Here is an 18,474-nt window from a genome sequence, read left to right as displayed (position 1 = left end):
CAAATCAGGGGTTTGATCAGGTTTGCATTCCAGAAAGACGACTCTCTGATAAAAGCACAGAGAGAGGGATCTATTAAGAGCAAAGGTCACAGCAATAGTACAGGCAAAAAATTGTAGAGGCCTGAACTAAGGCCAGGGCCACAGAGACAAGAGGGGAAAGGAGGTCAGAAATGTTAAAAGAGATAAAATCTATAGAGAGCGCTGACTGGCTTGGAAAAAGGGGTGAGAGAGAAAGGGGACAGTGTAAGATGAGCCAGGTTCCAGGCTTGCGTGACTGGGTGGATGGAGAAATGGCAGCCGGGAGCAAGTGGCTGGCAGCAATCAGCTAACAGAGCCGGTCCTCAGCTGGAAAGTGATGGCGAAACCACTCGAGTGGATGGGCCATCATCCAGAGGAGAGATCTTGAGGAGCACCAGGTGTAACGGGGGAGAAGCATGCAGATGGGCAAGGCAGAGATTAGGGGAACCAGAGAGTCACAGGAAGGAAGGGCTTTCAAAAGGAAGTGGGTAAGACTGTCCAATCCTGGGAGAGGTTAAGTAAGATAAGAGCTCAGAGCCCCACAGAAGGGAGGGTGGCCTTTGTCAGACAGAATGGGGGGCAGGGGGGTGGGGGGCACGACGTGCAGGGCAAGGAGTGTGGCTGAGAAGTGTTGAACAGAGGTAGTAAGCACGGATACTTCCTCTAAAAAGCTCCACTATGACGGGGGAGAGAGATCAGAGACAACCTACAGTAGGGCACAGAATCCAGGAGAGACTTTGTGTGTGTATTTTTTTTAAAAATGTGAAAACTCAAGCATGTTTCCAAACTGTGTAGAAGAGAAGAAGAGGTGAAAATAATGAAGGAAAGGAAGTAACTGGTAGAAGAGGGGGCCTGGAAGTCAGAGGACTGGCAAAGGAGCTCCTGACAAGAATGAGAAATTGGGAAAATAATTAGGAAATGCACTTTTTAAAGCTTCTTGAACATTCTATCAACATACAAACATCTCCTTTGATAGCCACTGGTCTTGGCTCTCACGCAATGGCTTACAGACCTCTACAATGCACGGCCCCCTCACCAGTGCCATCAACACCAATCCAGCCACAAGATCACCGTGAAGGAGCACCTGCAAAGGTGCCAACAAGGCTAGAGGTAAAGACTCAGCCCCTGGGAAGGCCACGGCACTCACCTTGCATCATACTCCTGTAGGCGGTGTCTGTGATGGCATAGATGTGGGGAGGCATCTCATGCCTCTTCTTGCCCTTATACATTTCCACGATCTCTTCGGAGTAGATGGGCAGGTTCTTATAAGGGTTGATGACCACACAGAACAGGCCTGAGTAGGTCTAAAAGAAAAGAGCGGCAAACAGGAATGGGTTAGGAAGTCTGATTCTCAATGTCATGCACACTTTGTGGTAAAATGCCTGCTGCTTCTAAGGACCCCGAGTCAGCCTGATGTGAAAGCCACCGCCGGAGCCCCTGGTTCTCCGGGCCCCACTCCGGCAGACCTGCCAAGGCGTTGGGGCACCAGCACCATCTCTGCTCTTTCAGTTGAGGGGAGCCTCCCTCGACTGCAAGACTGCTGCCAGCTGTGCATGTCGACAAGCGTGTGCATCGGGCGAGATCCGGGGCAAGCTTCGTGGACAGTAGGAGTCCAGTTACGAAACTCAGATCCAAGGACGATAAAGATGTGTTTGGTATCGTGAGAGATGCACAAAGGGAAAAAAATTCGGCTGCAGCAAGCAAACTGTGTGGAAATACAAATTATTCTACCCTGAAGGACCCTCTGAGATATTCAAGCCTAAACTTTCCCAGCATTGGGAGACTCATGGCGCTCCTCAACCATCTAGGATCCTTTGTGGGACAATAGATCACTGACAGATACCTCTCTCCCTGGAATCTTCCAGAGACACTCACATGAAAATCTCTAAAAAACTTAAAGACCAGGGCTCCCCTGGTGGCGCAGTGGTTAAGAATCCGCCTGCCAGTGCAGGGGACACGGGTTCAAGCGCTGGTCCGGGAAGATCCCACATGCCGCGGAGCAACAAAGCCCGTGCGCCACAACTACTGAGCCTGTGCTCTAGAGCCCGCGAGCCGCAACTACTGAAGCCCGCGCACCTAGAGCCCGTGCTCTGCAACAAGAGAAGCCACTGCAATGAGAAGCCTGCACACTGCCACGAAGAGTAGCCCCCGCTCGCCACAACCAGAGAAAGCCCGTGTGCGGCAAAAAAGACCCAACGCAGCCAAAAATAAAAAAATAATAAAATAAAAATAAATTAATTAAAAAAACAAAAAAAACTTAAAGACCACTTTCATGTCCCCTGTGAGCCTTCTCCAAGACTCAGGTCTCCTCTTGAAGGGGAACCCAATTTGTCGACACTCCATGTGAGGCTCCTGAGAATACACCCAATACCCCAAGTCTGAGATGACCGGGTTAAAATCAGACCCCAGAGTCAAATCTCAGCAAGGGCAAGTTTCTTAACCTCCCTCTCCCTCCATTTCTCAATCTGTAAAATGGGCACAGGCAGACTAGTTGATCCTCACTGAATGGTTATGAGGATCACAGCACCCAGCACAGCCATGGAGAGAGGCTCAGAGTAGGTCAGGAGAGCAGTTTCCGGTGGCAACGGTCTAGGCAGATCTGCCTTTCTTCAGTGTCCTCTTTTTCTAATAATTTTCCTGCTGTTTTTTTCTTCCAAGATGCTTCTCCCCGACAAGAAAAAAAGACAGACTCCTAATAGCTGGGCGAGACCCCCTGAGACCACCCAGGTGATGGGTGCTCATTGGGGGGGAACAGCTTTCTTTAGGCAGCGGGAGCAACCCAAGCACCTTCTCCCTAGGAAAACAGGCCACAGGCCCAGAAGAAGCCAGGCGAAGCGAGGCCCATAAGCCATGACTCACACCTGCAGCCCCGACTGCTGAGTGACGGCTGAAGGCCATGAGGCAGTTCCTGGCAGAGCTGGGAGCAGACCTAGGTCCCACAACCCCCCCACTGCAGACCTCCTTGATCATGGAAGCTGGTTCTCCAAACTCCTCACATCTTTTTGTTTCCCTTGCTACAAGTGGCCTCGACCCTCACTGTCCACAGTGTTGCCCCTCGACCCAAAAGCAGCCAACATCTGAGGGCTGGGTATGTGTCAATCCAGTCCCTTCCACCCTGCCCACTCCAGTCTCGCCAAAACTGAGGGTGGATCTTGTGGCTGAATCCAAAGACAGGGTCCACACAGGAACCAGTCGGGAGCACAAAGGCCCTTCCCAGCACTGGCCAAGGGCTACAGGCCTTGGACTTTACAAGCAGAAGTTAGGCTGAAAGCAGAACTCCGGAAGGACCCACCAACCACACACCGGCCCCCGTGCAAAAGAGCAGCTGAGCTTGGAAATGAACAAGTGTGCTTGACTGCCTCTTCTGCTTGGAGGAGGGGATGCAGGGCCCTGAATTTCCTTCTTCCCAGGATAATCAGTCAATTGTTCTCTCTCCAACTACTCTCTTCAGGAGGTACCAGGAAAGCTCTGAAGCAAAGAAGTCTGCATGAGGTGTTGGCAACCTGCAGCTCGGGTATCACGGGAAGACGGGAGCACGGCGGGAAACCTCTGGCTTTCCCTCCATGACTGTCGGGTGGGGCTGAGATAGCAGGCCAGGGAGCAGCGAGGTCATCCCAGGAGCTCAGAAACAAGTGAGCTTTGTTCCCGGGGTTTGAGAAAACCCACACTCTAGGAAATCCAGCCCGATGAAAGCGAAGGACAACGTGGCCACACGTTTAGGGCGTGCCACGGGGCCAGATGTTTGGAAACAGCTGGTGGTGACAGCAGAAGGGGCCTGGGTTTTACTAGGACAAGCCTTTCTGACAGCTGGGTGGGCAGATGGTCCCACGGGGGGTTCAAGAGGACCTCAAAGTTCTCTGGGCTAATCCCACCAAATCAGTGGATGATGAAACTAAGCCCCGAGGAATGAGCACTGCAGCTCAGGTGGGAGGAAGGGGCTGTACTGGGAGCCCGTCCTGCTGGAGGCCTGTGGAGGCGCAGACACTGAACAAGTGGCTCTGCTCCCACACGGCCACACCAGGGAGCTGCTCCATTCACGGGCCACAGAAGCTCTTTGTGCCCGACTGCCCCCTGCCCCCGGGCCTCCCTCCACCGAAGAAACAGACAGAGCAGCTGCGGCGCAGAATCAGCCACGCTGCCCACAATGCCAGGCAGACACACAGCACAAAGGCTCCCGGGGTCGCAATTTGGAACAGCGTGTGCAGAGAGGGGGCCTGTGAATGAGGCAGCGCCCCCTGCCCAGGCAGCCCCACCGAGCGGCTCTGATCTCCCCGCAGCTTTGCACCTGCTGGGGTCTCCATTAGGGCAACTGCACAGACAATCGACTTCCTTCTGGTGAGGATGCCAAGGAGGAGGCTGGACTGAGGCAGGAGGATCTGCGCACAGGAGATGCCAGCAAAGAAGCAAAAATGGGAGTTAAGGCCTAACGCCTCCAGCTGAAGAGTTCTGGAGAAAAGGCTCAGGTCCTGCCCACGAGTTGTAGGCGCAGGTCCATGCCTGCCTAGAGTAAAACCCACACTCTGAGAGATGAAGCAACTAACGTCGAATGCACTTTCATAACTAATATTTCCGTTTGCAGCCAGCTGATAGGCAAGTGCAGGCCATCGACTTGTTTCACACTCAGCAATGCTCTAACAGGACCCAAGCTGAACAGTGACACCCATAAAATGCCGAGCAGAGGGTCAGAATTACCTACGACAAATGGTAGCAGCTACAGAGCCCAGGCTCTGAGCGAGCCCAGGGCTGGCTGGTGCTTTACAATGCTTTCACGACTCCTCATAGATGAGGAAGTGAGGCCCCACGTAGCCATGGCAAATGGTCAGGAAGGGCCAAGACCGGAACCAGATCCTGGAGGCTCCAGTTCCCATGACCTGAATCACTCTGCTTTACTGAGCAGGACCCATTTCTTAGAGCCAGCAGAGTGGTTCTAACATAAGCAGTTGAGGATGCCAAGGGGAGAGTCCCACTCCCAGACAACAGCACTTAGCTCCCCTCTCCCCTCCACAGACAAGCAATGCTTCCTTTAAGGCTGTTTGTTTTTCTGCAGGTCACTAATTCTGAATTTAAGTGGTTAATACCCCGAGGGACAGGGGCTTTTAATTTGGTCCATACAATGTTTTCATCAAGAAAGACAGACATACTGAAACCCGAGTTCCAGTCTCAGGCCTGCCAGCACCTGGCTGTGTGACTCTGCATAAGTCCCTTGCCCTCTCTGGGCCTCAATCCTTCCCACCTGCCATATCAGAAGCCTGGGTGAAGCTGGTCTATAAAGGAGGACTTTTCCACTTAACACCAGTCAGTGTATCTCCTTCTCGGTAGGTCCTCCCTCCCGCCTACAGCCCCACTCACTTATGTAAATAAGCCCTGGAGCCTCCCTCCCGTGCAGAGCCCGCCCACTTTATGTAGATGAGCCCTGGAACCTCCCACCTGTGCAGAGCCCCGCCCACTTACGTAGATGAGCCCTGAGTAGTAGCGCTCCTTGAGGTTGTGTAGCACCGAGGCTTCGTTGAGGCATGTGAGCTCCGCCATGTCCTCCACCTTGGAGAACTTGGGGGGGTTCATCTTCTGGATATCATCCTTGTTCACCTTCACCTTCTTGCCGTTCTCCACCAGCTCCACGATGGCCTCCTCGCCCATCTCTTCCTTGAGGCTGGCGGGCTCAAAGCCACTCTTGTCGGAAGGCACCCATACCAGCTTCTTGGCAGCCCAGTCGGCCTGGGCCAGCGGGTTATTGATGAAGTTTTTATCCACATAGAGATACTTATCGGCAGCTTGCTGTGCCATGGTGACTTACAGCCAGGACCTGAGGGGGAAAAAAAGGATACAATGTTAGCTACAACTATACCAGCCACATAGAGATCACTCACGTCATATGTTTGCAAACTGTACAGCATTATAATAAGTAAAATTATATATAACCAGATTGTACAATTTGTCAAAATTTTCTCGCCCTCTACTTTCAGGAGAAAGAGGTACATCACTGAAAAAACAAGTTGATATCAGAGATTCTGTAAGGAATTAATGGTAAGATGTATCCCAGGATCAATGCACAATCAAACAAATCTATAAACAACGATTGTGCCAAATGATATGCATAATAAGAATCTCAGACAGATGTAATTAGAGTCACACTAAGCTACACCTGCTAAGGCAGGAAAGTGACCACACAGTTTAAGAGGACTTCCAACAAGAACACATTTCTAGTTAACCCAAAAAAGGCAACTGACTACAAGTGCACAGAGTGGAAGTCTCCAGTTTAAAAAACTTTTTCTTATTTCGCAGAGTCAACCAAGAGAAGAAAACACAACACCAATATGTTGCCAACAGATTTTAATTCCATCGCCCCAAGAAATAAGGCGAGAAGAAAAGAAGTCAGGCTCCAGGACACATCGTGGAGAGTAATGAGTGCTTCCCTTCTGAGGCACTAATGTAAAAAGGCAACACTCATAATTTATGGGCCAGGAGAACATAAGTCCATGTGTGTTTGCCTTTTTTGAAGCTGATTTGCAAAACAAAGATGATAAAATAATAATCCCTCATATCTGAGTGGTTTTATAGTTTATGAAATACTATCACACACACTTCACTATCTCAGAAGGTCCTCCTCCTAACAACTCTGTAAAGTGGGTAAAGTACGTGTTATCATCCCATTTTACAGATGAGGAAACAGAAGCTCTCTGGAGGTAAGGGGCTTAGTCCAGAGTTACCTAGGAAGGACTCCTGGTCTCTGTGGTCTCCCATAGTCTAACCACAGTACTTATTCCTGCTCAGAGGCTCAGGCTGGGATCAGCTGGGAGGACAGCTGCTTTGAGTGAACCAAAAGCAGGACTAAGAAACCCTGGTCTAGGGACTTCCCTGGTGGCGCAGTGGTTAAGAACCCACCTGCCAATGCAGGGGACACGGGTTCGAGCCCTGGTCTGGGAAGATCCCACATGCCGCAGAGCAACTAAGCCCGTGCGCCACAACTACTGAGCCTGTGCTCTAGAGCCCGCGAGCCATGACTACTGAAGCCCACGTGCCACAACTACTGAAGCCCGTGTGCCTAGAGCCCGTGTTCCACAACAAGAGAAGCCACCACAATGAGAAGCCTGCACACCGCAACAAAGAGTAGCCCCTGCTCGCTGCAACTAGAGGAAGCCTGCGCGCAGCAGCGAAGACTCAACGCAGCCAAAAATAAATAAAAAATAAAAATTAAATTAAATTAAATAAATAAAAGAAAAAGAAACCCTGGTCTAGGACAGAGCCAGCCCACAGCCACCAGAGGAACAACCCAGAAGCTCACTGACTAGCTCATGACACAGGGAAGCTTTTCGCTTGTGAGATCAAGGCTCCCTCCCCAGGCCCAGGAAGCCAGGAGGACCCCAGATCCAAACCCAGAGTCCCACAGTCTTTCATGCTTCCTGATCCCAACAGGAACTTGGATGCCAAGCAGGCTGAAGGCCTGGGAGGCAGAGAACAAAAGCAAAAGTCTGGGCTGCCCGGGCCTTCTTATCTGGGCTCATTAAATGGTTTCCAGATCAAGGCTGAGGGGCTCCCCTGGACTCATTCCAGGAGAGGCTGTTTTCCAGGAAAGCTGCTAGCTCCCACCCACCACAAGGGAAGGCAAATCCAAGGAGCAGAGGCTGGCAGCCTCGCCAGCAAGCTCAGCCAGTGGCTTTGTTTACATTCGCAGCACAAGCAAACCCTGGCAGCCCCCTCTTGGGGGACCAAGGGGCACCATCCACCTGCAAGGACCACCCCCGGAAGAAGCAGGCAGGGCCCAGAGTTAGGCAGCAGCAAACAAGGCAGGAGTGGGATGGCTGCAGACCACCTGGCCAGCCTCATATTCTGTGTGGGTCTGGAGGCTAGACAGGCCCAAATCCAGCTGTCCTCACCTCCACACTGGCCAGTCCATTCAAACAAATCAAACGCTTCTCTCGGCCAGAGTAAATACCAGTTGTCTTCTGCCTCTCTGCCGTCCATCTGACCATGGGCCAGTCGTCCTCTGCAAAGTCCTAGCACCCAGGGTCCCCAAACCAATCTCCCCAATCAGGTCACCACCATGCGCGAGAACTCGCAACAATCACTGCACACAGGGCCTCCCTGGCTGCTGGTTCTCAGCCTTTCCTCAGACTTCAAACCCGGAAAGGAGAGGACAATCTCCCATCAATATGCAAAAAGGGATTCACGTCAACCCTGTCCCCCAAAACCCCAAGTCCACTGCTCGTTAGGAGTTCCACCAACCCAGTCCAGTGAAGGCACCCTTTACAAGATCACTCCAAGAGAAGGGGGGAAGGGGCCAATCATTAAGCACCTACCTACCAACATCAAGTTTGGTTTATTCCCAACCTCACCTAACTAACCATCAGTCACCCTGGGGAAAAAAAGCTCTTATTTTCCCCAGTTTACAAATGAGGAAACAGTCCAGAGAGGGCAAGTCGTTTGCCCAGAGTTGCCCAGCCCAGTTATGGGCTAACCCAGATCTGCCTGGTCCCCAGGCCTGGCCTCTTCCCAGCACACTTGTGCCTGGGGTCTTGCAAAAGAAGTCAGGCCAACATTGGGGCTGGGCTGAAACTGTCAGTAAGTTGAGTGGAACACGGGGAGAACAGGAGAATGCATCCTACAACATTCAGCAGATATTTACTGGGCATTATCAGGCAGCCAGGGAGGCTGAGAATGAGCCTTCCTGGTATGGACCATGTGGCCTGTCAAAACGCAGAGCAGGGTGAAATTCAACATTCTCACTCCCTCGGCCTGAGACTGTCAACAGTGAGTGACCCCTCAGTGATGGCAGAATGACTTCTGGCCCTCATCAAACTCCAGTTCACCCCAGCAACTCCAACCCTGGGGGAACCCAGAGCAAAGAGTATGCGGGCTGCCTCCAGGTTGCAGGCCCTGGGCGTTTGGCCTTTGGCCTACCCTGGGAATCTGGGTAAACTGCCAGGCCCTTTCATCAGTGAGCCTGCACTGGAGGCCATGAACATTGCAGCAGGCAGCAGGGGAAGGCTCCACCCAACCCCCCACCTTCAGCTCCTGGTTCTACCCTACCTTCAGGCCTCAGTGGGAGGGCAGGGGGCAGGTAGAGGCCAGCACTGTCTACCTCTGATAGCTATCTGAGATTTGCAGGCCAAGCCATACTTCCTATAAGAGGGAGGGGTACACCCCGCCCCCTCAGAGCTGGATCGGGCTGCAGCCCTCTGCCTCCGGCGAGGCCAAGCCACCCCTGGACAGTGGGCTTGAGCAGTCCCCACTGGCCTCAGCACCTCTCTCTCTGAGCAGGACTTTTCATTAAACACGGCTGCTTGGCCAGGCCAAGGACAGAGCCGTTTGGTTTCAGCGACTCTGCTGGAATGATGTGGGTTAGCAGCAGTGCCCAGATCAATACATGGGGCTAGACCGGTGGGGAGAGCTGCAGAGGTCACGATAAACAATGGAGTTTCTATCCAAGAGCCTTCTCACCAGGCCTGGACAGGAACATCCACATTCAGGGATTTGGGGGCCACAGGGCTGCAGCTGAGCTCCTGTTTCCACCTGTGTCAGGTAGAGGCTCCTGGGCCCCAGTGGCTGCTGACTCTTGTGTGCCTGGCAGGGAAGCCAGCAGACAGGTTAACACTCACCTGTCAGGTGACAGGATGCAGGTGAAGCAAGCCGCCACCTTCCAGAGCTGTGAGCAATGAAAGAAGGGGCTTTATAGAAAGGACACCAGGGAGGCGACTGCCTGATTGCGGCAGCCGGCACACGCCACTTCTCCCCGCCCTGTCTTGGGACCATGCTAAACGGCCTCTGAAATTTTTTAAAAACTGCATGTAATAGATCAGTTTACAAGATGAAAGAAAAAGACCCCCCACCAAATTCCTGACACTCTCCCCACAAAAATTAGTTTTCTCTCTTTTTTTTTTTAATGGTCCCTTCTAGTCCTGGCTCATAGAAACACTTGATTTTTAACTATCTCAGGCAGGGAGTTTCACATTTTGTATTTTCCCTCCTCACTCTGACCACTTCCCCACAAGGCCATAGCCTGCTTCTTGATGGTTTTTATCCAAATGCTTCATTGTTACAGGGGACAATGCAGAGGCTCTGAGAGGAAAGTAACCTGTTGCTGACACAGCTGGGGGGGATAAGGACTCGAACCCAGGACCCCTGACCCCAAAGCCTCGTTAGTAATCACTTTTAATGGCTGCATGATATTCCAAAGTGATTTTAAAAAAAATACTGCTTACTAATTGTTTTCCTCTTATCTAATGGACCACCTTGAGATAAGTTCTCAAGTGGAGTTATGGGAGCAAAGGAACATCCGTCCGGGTGTTTTTATGGCCCCCGAGGGTACACTGGTGTGCACGGCCACTTGGGCAGGGTACCCACGTGGCAGCAACCACACCAGCACTAAGAAAACCGTCTGCAGGAAAGAGCTCGTGGCTCAGATTAGGGAACCTCAGAAGTCCTGGGAAGTTGCGGGACTCAGCAGGCCAGCAATGGGTTAAGGAGAAAGGAGGCGGCTCTGGCCCATTGGAGATCAGATCAGGCTAAAGCCAGCCCTTTCCATGCCGGCTTCCTGCGGGTGCCAGTCCAACTCCAAGAAACCCAAGTAGTTGCCTTTTTAGGCCATAATCGAGAGGACACAACCAGAGGCTAAATTAGGATTCTCAGGAAATGATGAAACTGGAAGTAAATAGGTTGACCAAAAACCTCTGCTTTTAACACAAAATGTCATTCCTCGATTATTTGCCTTCTCCCCTTCCCCCCCAAAGATCCATTTGGATCTTTTACTCCTTCCTGTTTTCCCAAGGAATCCTCTCCCTCTCCCTCCCTCCTTCCTTCCCTCCCTCCCTTCAGTTGGTTCTCTTTGTACTTGCTTGTGTGCTTGTTTGGAAAAGAATCTGCCAGCCCCTTAAAGACATAATTTATTGTACTAGGACAAATCAGTGGTCCAGACACTGTGAGCTTTTCCATTCCTAGATGGTAGGATTTATGTAGCCTTCCATGGGCCAAGTTCTAGGCTTGGAGCTTTCAAAATCATTACAACTCATCTGAAAGCTACCATCTTAACTCATCTTAAAGTACTGAGAGGCCTGCTACTAAGCTCTCCATTTTCTCACTCAGTCCTCACAATCATTTCATAAGGGGTGTCATCATATTCATATGACAGGTGGGGGAAATGAGGCTCAGACAAGTCACAAAAGCCAGGTTCAAACTTAGAGCCACTCGGCTGCAAGGCCCTGCTCGGTTTCCACTTAGACTGCCTTCCCGCGAGCTCTCCGCGGCCGTGGGGAGAACACAACCTTAGAACCCCGCTGGGGAAGCAAACCAGTGAAACGGACATTAATTATGCCAGCTCTAATTATGCCAGCTCGAGGCTGCAAACCCCATCCCCTTGTGCTGGTTTGTACAAGGGACTCTTCACATTTCCACCTTAAATCGGTGGAGCTAAAAGTAAGGTGAGGGCCGTGACCTTGGGGGAGACATTCAAGTTCTCTGAGCCAAGGTTCCAGTTCAGAGACCCAGGCAGCCTCAACCCAGACACCAGAGCCCTGTTCCAGCTTAGTCACTGATGTACGCAAGCAGGCCCCTTTAATTTTTTTTTTTAATCCCCACCCCCATCCCAGAGAGCACAAGTAAACAGGCCCCTTCTCTTTCTCCTTATAGCCATTGCTTTCGAGTGAAATGAAACTATCAAGGTGCCTGAGTTCCATTGTTAAGGAAAATAATTTGAAAAAGAATAGATACATGTATATGTATAACTGAATCACTTTGCTGTACACCTGAAACTAACATAACATTGTTAATCAACTATACTCCAATATAAAATAAAAAGTTAAAAAAAAAAGAGCTGGGCTTCCCTGGTGGCGCAGTAGATAAGAATCTGCCTGCCAATGCAGGGGACACAGGTTCAATCCCTGGTCTGGGAAGATCCCACATGCCGCGGAGCAACTAAGCCCGTGCGCCACAACTACTGAGCCTGCGCTCTAGAGACCGCAAGCCACAACTATGGAGCCCGTGTGCCATAACTACTGAAGCCCACGTGCCTAGAGCCCATGCTCGGCAACAAAGAGAAGCCACCGCAATGAGAAGCCCACGCACTGCAACGAAGAGTAACCCCCGCTTGCTACAACTAGAGAAAGCCCGCACGCAGCAGCAAAGACCAAAATAAATTAATTAATTAATTAAAAAAAACAAAAAGAGGCCCAGGTGATTAATGGAAGACAGAAAGCAGCCACATTGAGGGCAGGGCAGGGGGGAGAGCATCCATGGCTGGGGAGCATCCATGGCTGGGCCAGCTCACCCCATCATCCTGCATCCGCGTGCAGCAACGAAGACCCAACACAGCCAAAAAATAAATAAATAAAATAAAAATAAAAATTTTAAATTAAAAAAAAGAGCCTATGAAAGCAGCTGCTGAAATCATATAGAAATTTTCAAACTCATAAGATTTACTTATTCAATCAACTAATACATACTGAGGCTCTACGTGCAAAAATACTGCGACAAAGGTGCAAAGGACCCAAGGAGCTTGTAATGTAGTGAGGTGACAGGATAGACACATACCACTAGTGACAGTGCCAATTTATACAGAGTGGACAGAAAGCAAGCTCCTTGGTTTCCTCTCCCTTTCACAGCTGCACCCAGCACCAAATATGGTGGGCGCCCAACAGATAGGTTGGCTGTATGGATGAAGAAGAAGTACTACTGGCCCTTCAAATCCACAGATTCCACCAACCATGGATCAAGACTCCATGAAGCAAAACAGAGGAACAAGCAACTTGCTTGTAGGAACAGAGAAAGGGGTGATTCGATGGAAAACTTGGAAACTCAAGGGAGAGTTTCATGGAGGAGATGACATTTAAGCTGGGTCCCAGAAGATGGGTAGAATACTGATGGGGGAGGAGAAAGATGGTCAAAAAGTATTCCAGGCCAAGGGAGAAGGTATAGTTTTTCATAAACTGTGAAATTATGTGATCAGTTAAGGTAGGGTTTCTCAGCCTCAGCACTATGAACATTGGAGGCCAGATAATTCTTTGCTGTGGGGCCTGTCCTGTGCATTGGAAGATGTTTAGCAGCATCTCTGACCTCTATCCACTGGATGACAGGGGCACTTGGTCCCCGGTTTTGACAACCAAAATTGTCTCCAGACATTGCCAAAGGTGGGGAGTGGGGGGAAACTGCACCCAGTTGAGAACCACTGATTTAAGGGATTAGTATGAACAAATGTTGCATCAGGGACCCAGACCTCTCCTTAGTAAATTCTCTCCCAACTCTCAAGGGCACAAGCCAACTCTCCTTAAAACAGAAGTCCTCAGAGCAAAATCATTCCCAGGACCCAAACAATGACCATCATGGATGGTGCTGTCACCAAGGAAGGACTGTCCCTTGTAATACACTGTATTTTAAGAGATATGACCACTACCTGACTGTACTTTAAAGATTCCCAAATGTCCAGTTAAAAAAAATAAATCAGGCAAAGGAGGCTGATGTACTTCCCCAGACAGGACATGAATCTCCCTCAGAGCCTCCAACACGGCAGCTCAGCCGGTGATTCATAAGCAAAGTTCACCAGCATCAAGAGGCCCCGGTGAGGGGCTTCCCTGGTGGCACAGTGGTTAAGAATCCGCCTGTCAATGCAGGAGACATGGGTTTGATCCCTGGTCTGGGAAGATCCCACATGCCCAGGAGCAACTAAGCCCATGTGCCACAACTACTGAGCCCACGTGCTGCAACTACTGAAGCCCGCACACCTAGAGCCCGTGCTCCACAACAAGAGAAGCCACCACAATGTGAGGCCCGTGCACTGCAACGAGGAGTAGCCCCCGCTTGCTACAACTAGAGAAAGCCCGCGTGCAGCAGCAAAGACCAAAACAAATAAATTCATTAATTAAAAAAAAACAAAAAGAGGCCCAGATTAATGGAAGACAGAAAGCAGCCACGTTGGGGGCAGGGCAGGGGGGAGCGCATCCATGGCTGGGCCAGCTCACCCCATCATCCTGGGAAATCCATCAAATGCTATTTACTGGATGGTTTTGGCAAATCAGAATTAGTCCCAGGGAGGGAATTCCCTGGCAGTTCAGTGGTTAGGACTCTGCACTGTCATTGCCGAGGGCATGGGTTCCATCCCTGATCGGGGAACTAAGATCCTACCAGCCGAGCGGTGCGGCCAAAAATTTTTTTAAAAAAGATAAAAAGAAAAAGGATTAGTTCCAGGGATGATACCCAGGTGAATGTTTCCCACCTACCGGAGGGACGTCTCCACCTGGTGGACCCACAAGCATCATCACACCTAAACTCCCCCCACCCTCCTGTCCCCAAACCTGCACTCTCTTCTAGGTCTCCATCTCTGGCTAAGACACTGTCCTTCTGGTCACCCAAGGCAGTCACTGTAAATTCCTCCCCGGTGGATTAGCAAGCCCTCCATCAACCTCATGGCCAGCACCCCTTCCCTACCAGGCCTGCCTCCAGTCCTTTCTGGGCTGTTACAGCTGCTCCTTGCTGGTTCTTCTTCCCCTGCATCTTCCACCTCCTTCAAATCCAGCCTCCTCACTGCCTTCAGGATGACTCAGCAGCTCCATTTCTAGGCATGCTACTTTCTATTTTATTGATATTCCTAGCCCATCCAAAACAGTTCAAGGGCTCTGCGACTTCCCCAAAATAAAATCAAATCATCTTTGCACGGTGAGTAGGCCCTTTGTGACCCTACCCATGAATCTCCTCTGTGCTCCTAGCCCTTCCTCTCCCCCTGCCCTCCCTTTGTGGTGCAGCCTAAGCCGTTCCCAGCTCCTCATAAACAATTCCTTCACATCCCACTCTGCTTACGCCTCCGGGCCTTCGAAGAAGAGGTGTCCTCTGCACCAGGAACCCTCTCTCAAATAGCTCCACGCTCCGTCCTCTGACTGCTGTGAAAAGACTTCCCTCACGTCCCTCCCCTCTGGGCTCTGTCCTGTATCCACTGCAGTCATCCAGCAGCTGGATTGTCATGATGTGCAGTTTCATCTGAGGACAGGGACCAGCTCTCATTCATCTTCAAACGTCTAGTGCAATGCCTGACTTGGAGCAGGTGCTCAGTTAAAGTTTCCTGAATGAATGAATAAGGAACAAGACGAAGAGGAGGCAGGAGGAGAAATGGGGAAGGTTTTCGAAGAGCTATGCAGAGAGGCCAGAGAGTACGAGAGCCGAAGTGACAGGAAGAGCAGAGCTGAAAGCACACACCAGGGTCGCAGCCACCTTATTTGTCTTGTTACAAAACCCGAGCCATTTGTGGACTAATTTTTATATCCCCCGAACAAAAAGGGAAAGAAAGCATATTGGGGCTTTCAACCCACAAAGAGAAATAGTACTAAAGGTAACTTACTGGACCCCAAGAAGCGCTGCATAAGGTTGAATAAACCATCTCAGTTTTCTGGAACCATCTAGCGCCCCCTGATTAACCAAGATGGAGGTGCCTACCATCTACCACCAGACATAGCAGAAAGGACCTCAGCTGGGGTGGCGTGGCCTCTGCCCTCACTGGGAGCCAGGAAAAGCCCTGGGCCACGCTTCCTGCCTCTCCTGTCCTTGGTCTGCATCAGCTGAGCAAGTGCCACAGGCACGTTCTCTGGTACCAATTCAGAACAAAGAGACAGGACTTGGAGAAACCACTGCCTCGTGGGGCACCGGCTCTGCTGATCCCAAGATAAAATGTTTGTAATGCACCATGATGGAAAGGAATGGAATGGGCACGAATTTGGAGTCGGACGGCCCTGGGTTTGATCCCCCGCTCATGATTCCTGTGATCTTCAAGCTGGGAACACCTCAATTTCCTAGCTTTAGAAAGAGAAAAAAGTATGGACCGTCGACCACTGGAGGAGTTGTAACTCAACTTCCCAGCAAAGAATCTGACATTTACTAGGAACTGCCTCCCAACTCCTCTGTCTTGTCCTCCTGACCTGATTAATCCTAATCCTTCCTGGAATGATACCTGGGGTTTATGAAAAAACCCTCCAGAAGCTTGGTGACTCTTTCTCCAGGTTACGCTACTCCACAGAGAACAAGGTGGTACAATCCGGTGACTCTTAGCCACCTTAGCCTCCTAAGTGATTTGCACGAGGGGAGAGGGTTTTCTGGCCAAGGAAGGTTGGAAATGCTGCATCCCATGGCCCTCCTGCTGAGCTGTGATGCACACAAAAGGTTCTGAGAAGCCTGCAGTAAGGAAACCCACTTCATTTTGCCCACTCAGGCTTAGCGCCCAGGAATATCCTTCAGGAAAAATATTTCTTGATGCTGGCCTGGGAAATGCTGGTCTGGTGGGATGTGTGCAGGAGGCTTGTGGCAGAGGAGCTGGGGTTGAGTCTGGCTTTGGCACTGACCAGTTGGGTGACCCTTGCTGGGCAGCTGCTGTCAGGCTCAAACAAGATAATGGACACAGAAGCCTTTCTGCATAAACACGGGGGCTGTTCGGCCACTCAGCCACCCAGGGCCAACCTCACAGCAGCCCCCCACCCCGAGGTGCTCACTCTCCCCAGGTTATGAAGGGGGGAGGGGCCCCCCAGCTGCCCAGAGCCCAAAAGCTGCTGAGGAATGGGAGAATGGCGGATGGGCCCCTCCCCTCCCCACCTCAGGAATGTTGTTTGCTTACAGAAGAAGCTGGGACTTGTTTCCATTAGCAGTATTCCAACCCAAGCCTGTATTGATGCTTAGCAGATAAGAAAACCAGACCAGAGACAGGCCAGAGAGGAATTTAGCACCAGAGCCCCAGATCCCATCCCCTTCGCCCTTCCCTCCTCAGAGGCCAGCTGGAGGGGCTTCCCAGGACTCCTGAGTTCCCCAGGGAACGCCGAGATACAGGGCCTGCACCCAAGGAACCCAGGCCATCAAAAGTGACACCAGACTTGAGTATGCAGATTTCCTCCTCCTAGTGAGGACTAGGGGGAGGGGCGGGGGGAGGACTAGGGGGTGGGGGCAGGGGGGCGTGGGAGGGAGTAGCTGGAGACTGGGGGTGGAGGAGGGGGTGCACAGCTGCTCACCCAGTATCTTATCAGCCATGTTGAGGAATGTGGACTTTATTCTAGGGACAAGGGGAGGTGGGGGAGGGTGACATCACTGGATTTGTATTTTAAAGAGATCACCCTCCCTGACCTCAGTTTAAGAGGGCAACGAGAGAAGTCAGCAGTTGGAAAGTACCATGGACCAGCCAGGAGGGGGCTTCCAACCTGAGAGGAGAAAGTTCCTTGACAAGGCTGGGGAGAAAGAGATCACATGCCACACGAGGGGGGCAAATGGAGGCAGACTTCACCCTCTGAGCTACCACTCCGAATAGCCCAGCTCAGGGAGAACCCAGGCAAGGAGAACCCTGGCAGTCCATGCCCACTGCGGTCACTTCCTCCTAAGTGAGAAGTGACCCAGCATCCCAGGAACTCTCTGGCCGGTGTTACCAAAGTGTCTCGGGCATAGATCTCCTGCATCATGTGTCAGAGACCAAAGCGCCCGACTGAGTCTCCTCCACTAAGACACCATCCTGTCCTCAGGGCCACAAGGTACATTTTTAATGAATGAATCAAGCAACTAATCAGGGCAGGAAGCAGAGCTTGAAAACAGCTCTGCTATTTAAGAAATCTACCATTCAGAATGACCACCTTTCCCACCTAAAGAGAAAGATCCCTATGGCCTTTAGACCCCAACCAACTCCTGCAACCAATGCCTCCAACTACCTTTCCAGCCCCATCTCTCCTGTCCCCTGCCAGACACTCTCATTCAAACACGACTCCCAGACTTCTCTGGTTGCACAGTGGTTAAGACTCCACCTGCCAGTGCAGGGGACAAGGGTTCGATCCCTGGTCCGGGAGGATCCCACATGCCGCGGAGCAACTAAGCCCGTGGGCCACAACCACTCAGCCTGCGCTCTAGAGCCCGTGAGCCACAACTACTGAGCCCGCGTGCCACAACTACTGAAGCCCACGCGCCTAGAGCCCGTGCTCCGCAACAAGGGAAGCCACCGCAATGAGAAGCCCACGCACCACGACGAAGTGTAGGCCCTGCTCGCCGCAACTAGAGAAAGCCTGCACGCAGCAACGAAGACCCAACACAGCCAAAAATAAAGAAAGAAAGAAATTTATAAAACAAACAAACAAAAAAAACACACAACTCCCCAGAGGACAGTCTTCGCTTCATCACAATTCTCCACTCACCCAGGCAGCCTTTCCTAACACCCGGTATATTATTCCTCTTTCTCTCTCCTCTCCCCAGGCCTGCTCCAGCACAGTCTGCCTTATACCAGAACCACCAGAACCTCTCTGCCTGTCCCCATCGTCCCTGGAACTCCTTCAGGTGCTGACTGAGCCCAGGGTTCAGAGACAGGGTCCTCAGTCAGTCGGTGCCTGTGGACGTGAACTCGACTATTCAGAATGCTTGGGTTTACAGCTCACATTGTGCCTTCCGGAACCTGGCTGTCCAGCAGAATAACCATTCCCTCCTAACCCCTCCTGTCTGGTGTCAAAGGAGAGGACAGGCACACCA

The 18,474-nt window shown here is 51.4% G+C and overlaps 1 protein-coding gene across 1 annotated transcript in view; it reads right to left on the bottom strand.

Annotated features, from left to right (window-relative positions):
* MYH9 (myosin heavy chain 9) overlaps positions 1 to 18,474 on the bottom strand; it is a 90,088-nt gene that overhangs the window by 53,090 nt on the left and 18,524 nt on the right. The window contains exons 2-3 of the mRNA XM_061206501.1: positions 5,470 to 5,821; positions 1,166 to 1,322 (exon numbers count right to left, since the gene is read on the bottom strand). Of these exons, the coding sequence (XP_061062484.1) occupies positions 1,166 to 1,322; positions 5,470 to 5,802 (490 nt within the window). The 5' untranslated portion in view covers positions 5,803 to 5,821. The remainder of the gene's footprint in view (positions 1 to 1,165; positions 1,323 to 5,469; positions 5,822 to 18,474) is intronic.

Source organism: Eubalaena glacialis, chromosome 11 (assembly GCF_028564815.1).
Source record: "Eubalaena glacialis isolate mEubGla1 chromosome 11, mEubGla1.1.hap2.+ XY, whole genome shotgun sequence".
In the NCBI taxonomy this organism is placed as follows: domain Eukaryota; kingdom Metazoa; phylum Chordata; class Mammalia; order Artiodactyla; family Balaenidae; genus Eubalaena; species Eubalaena glacialis.
The sequence above is the reverse complement of the archived record's forward strand: the minus strand, read 5'-3'. Positions and strand labels throughout refer to the sequence as shown.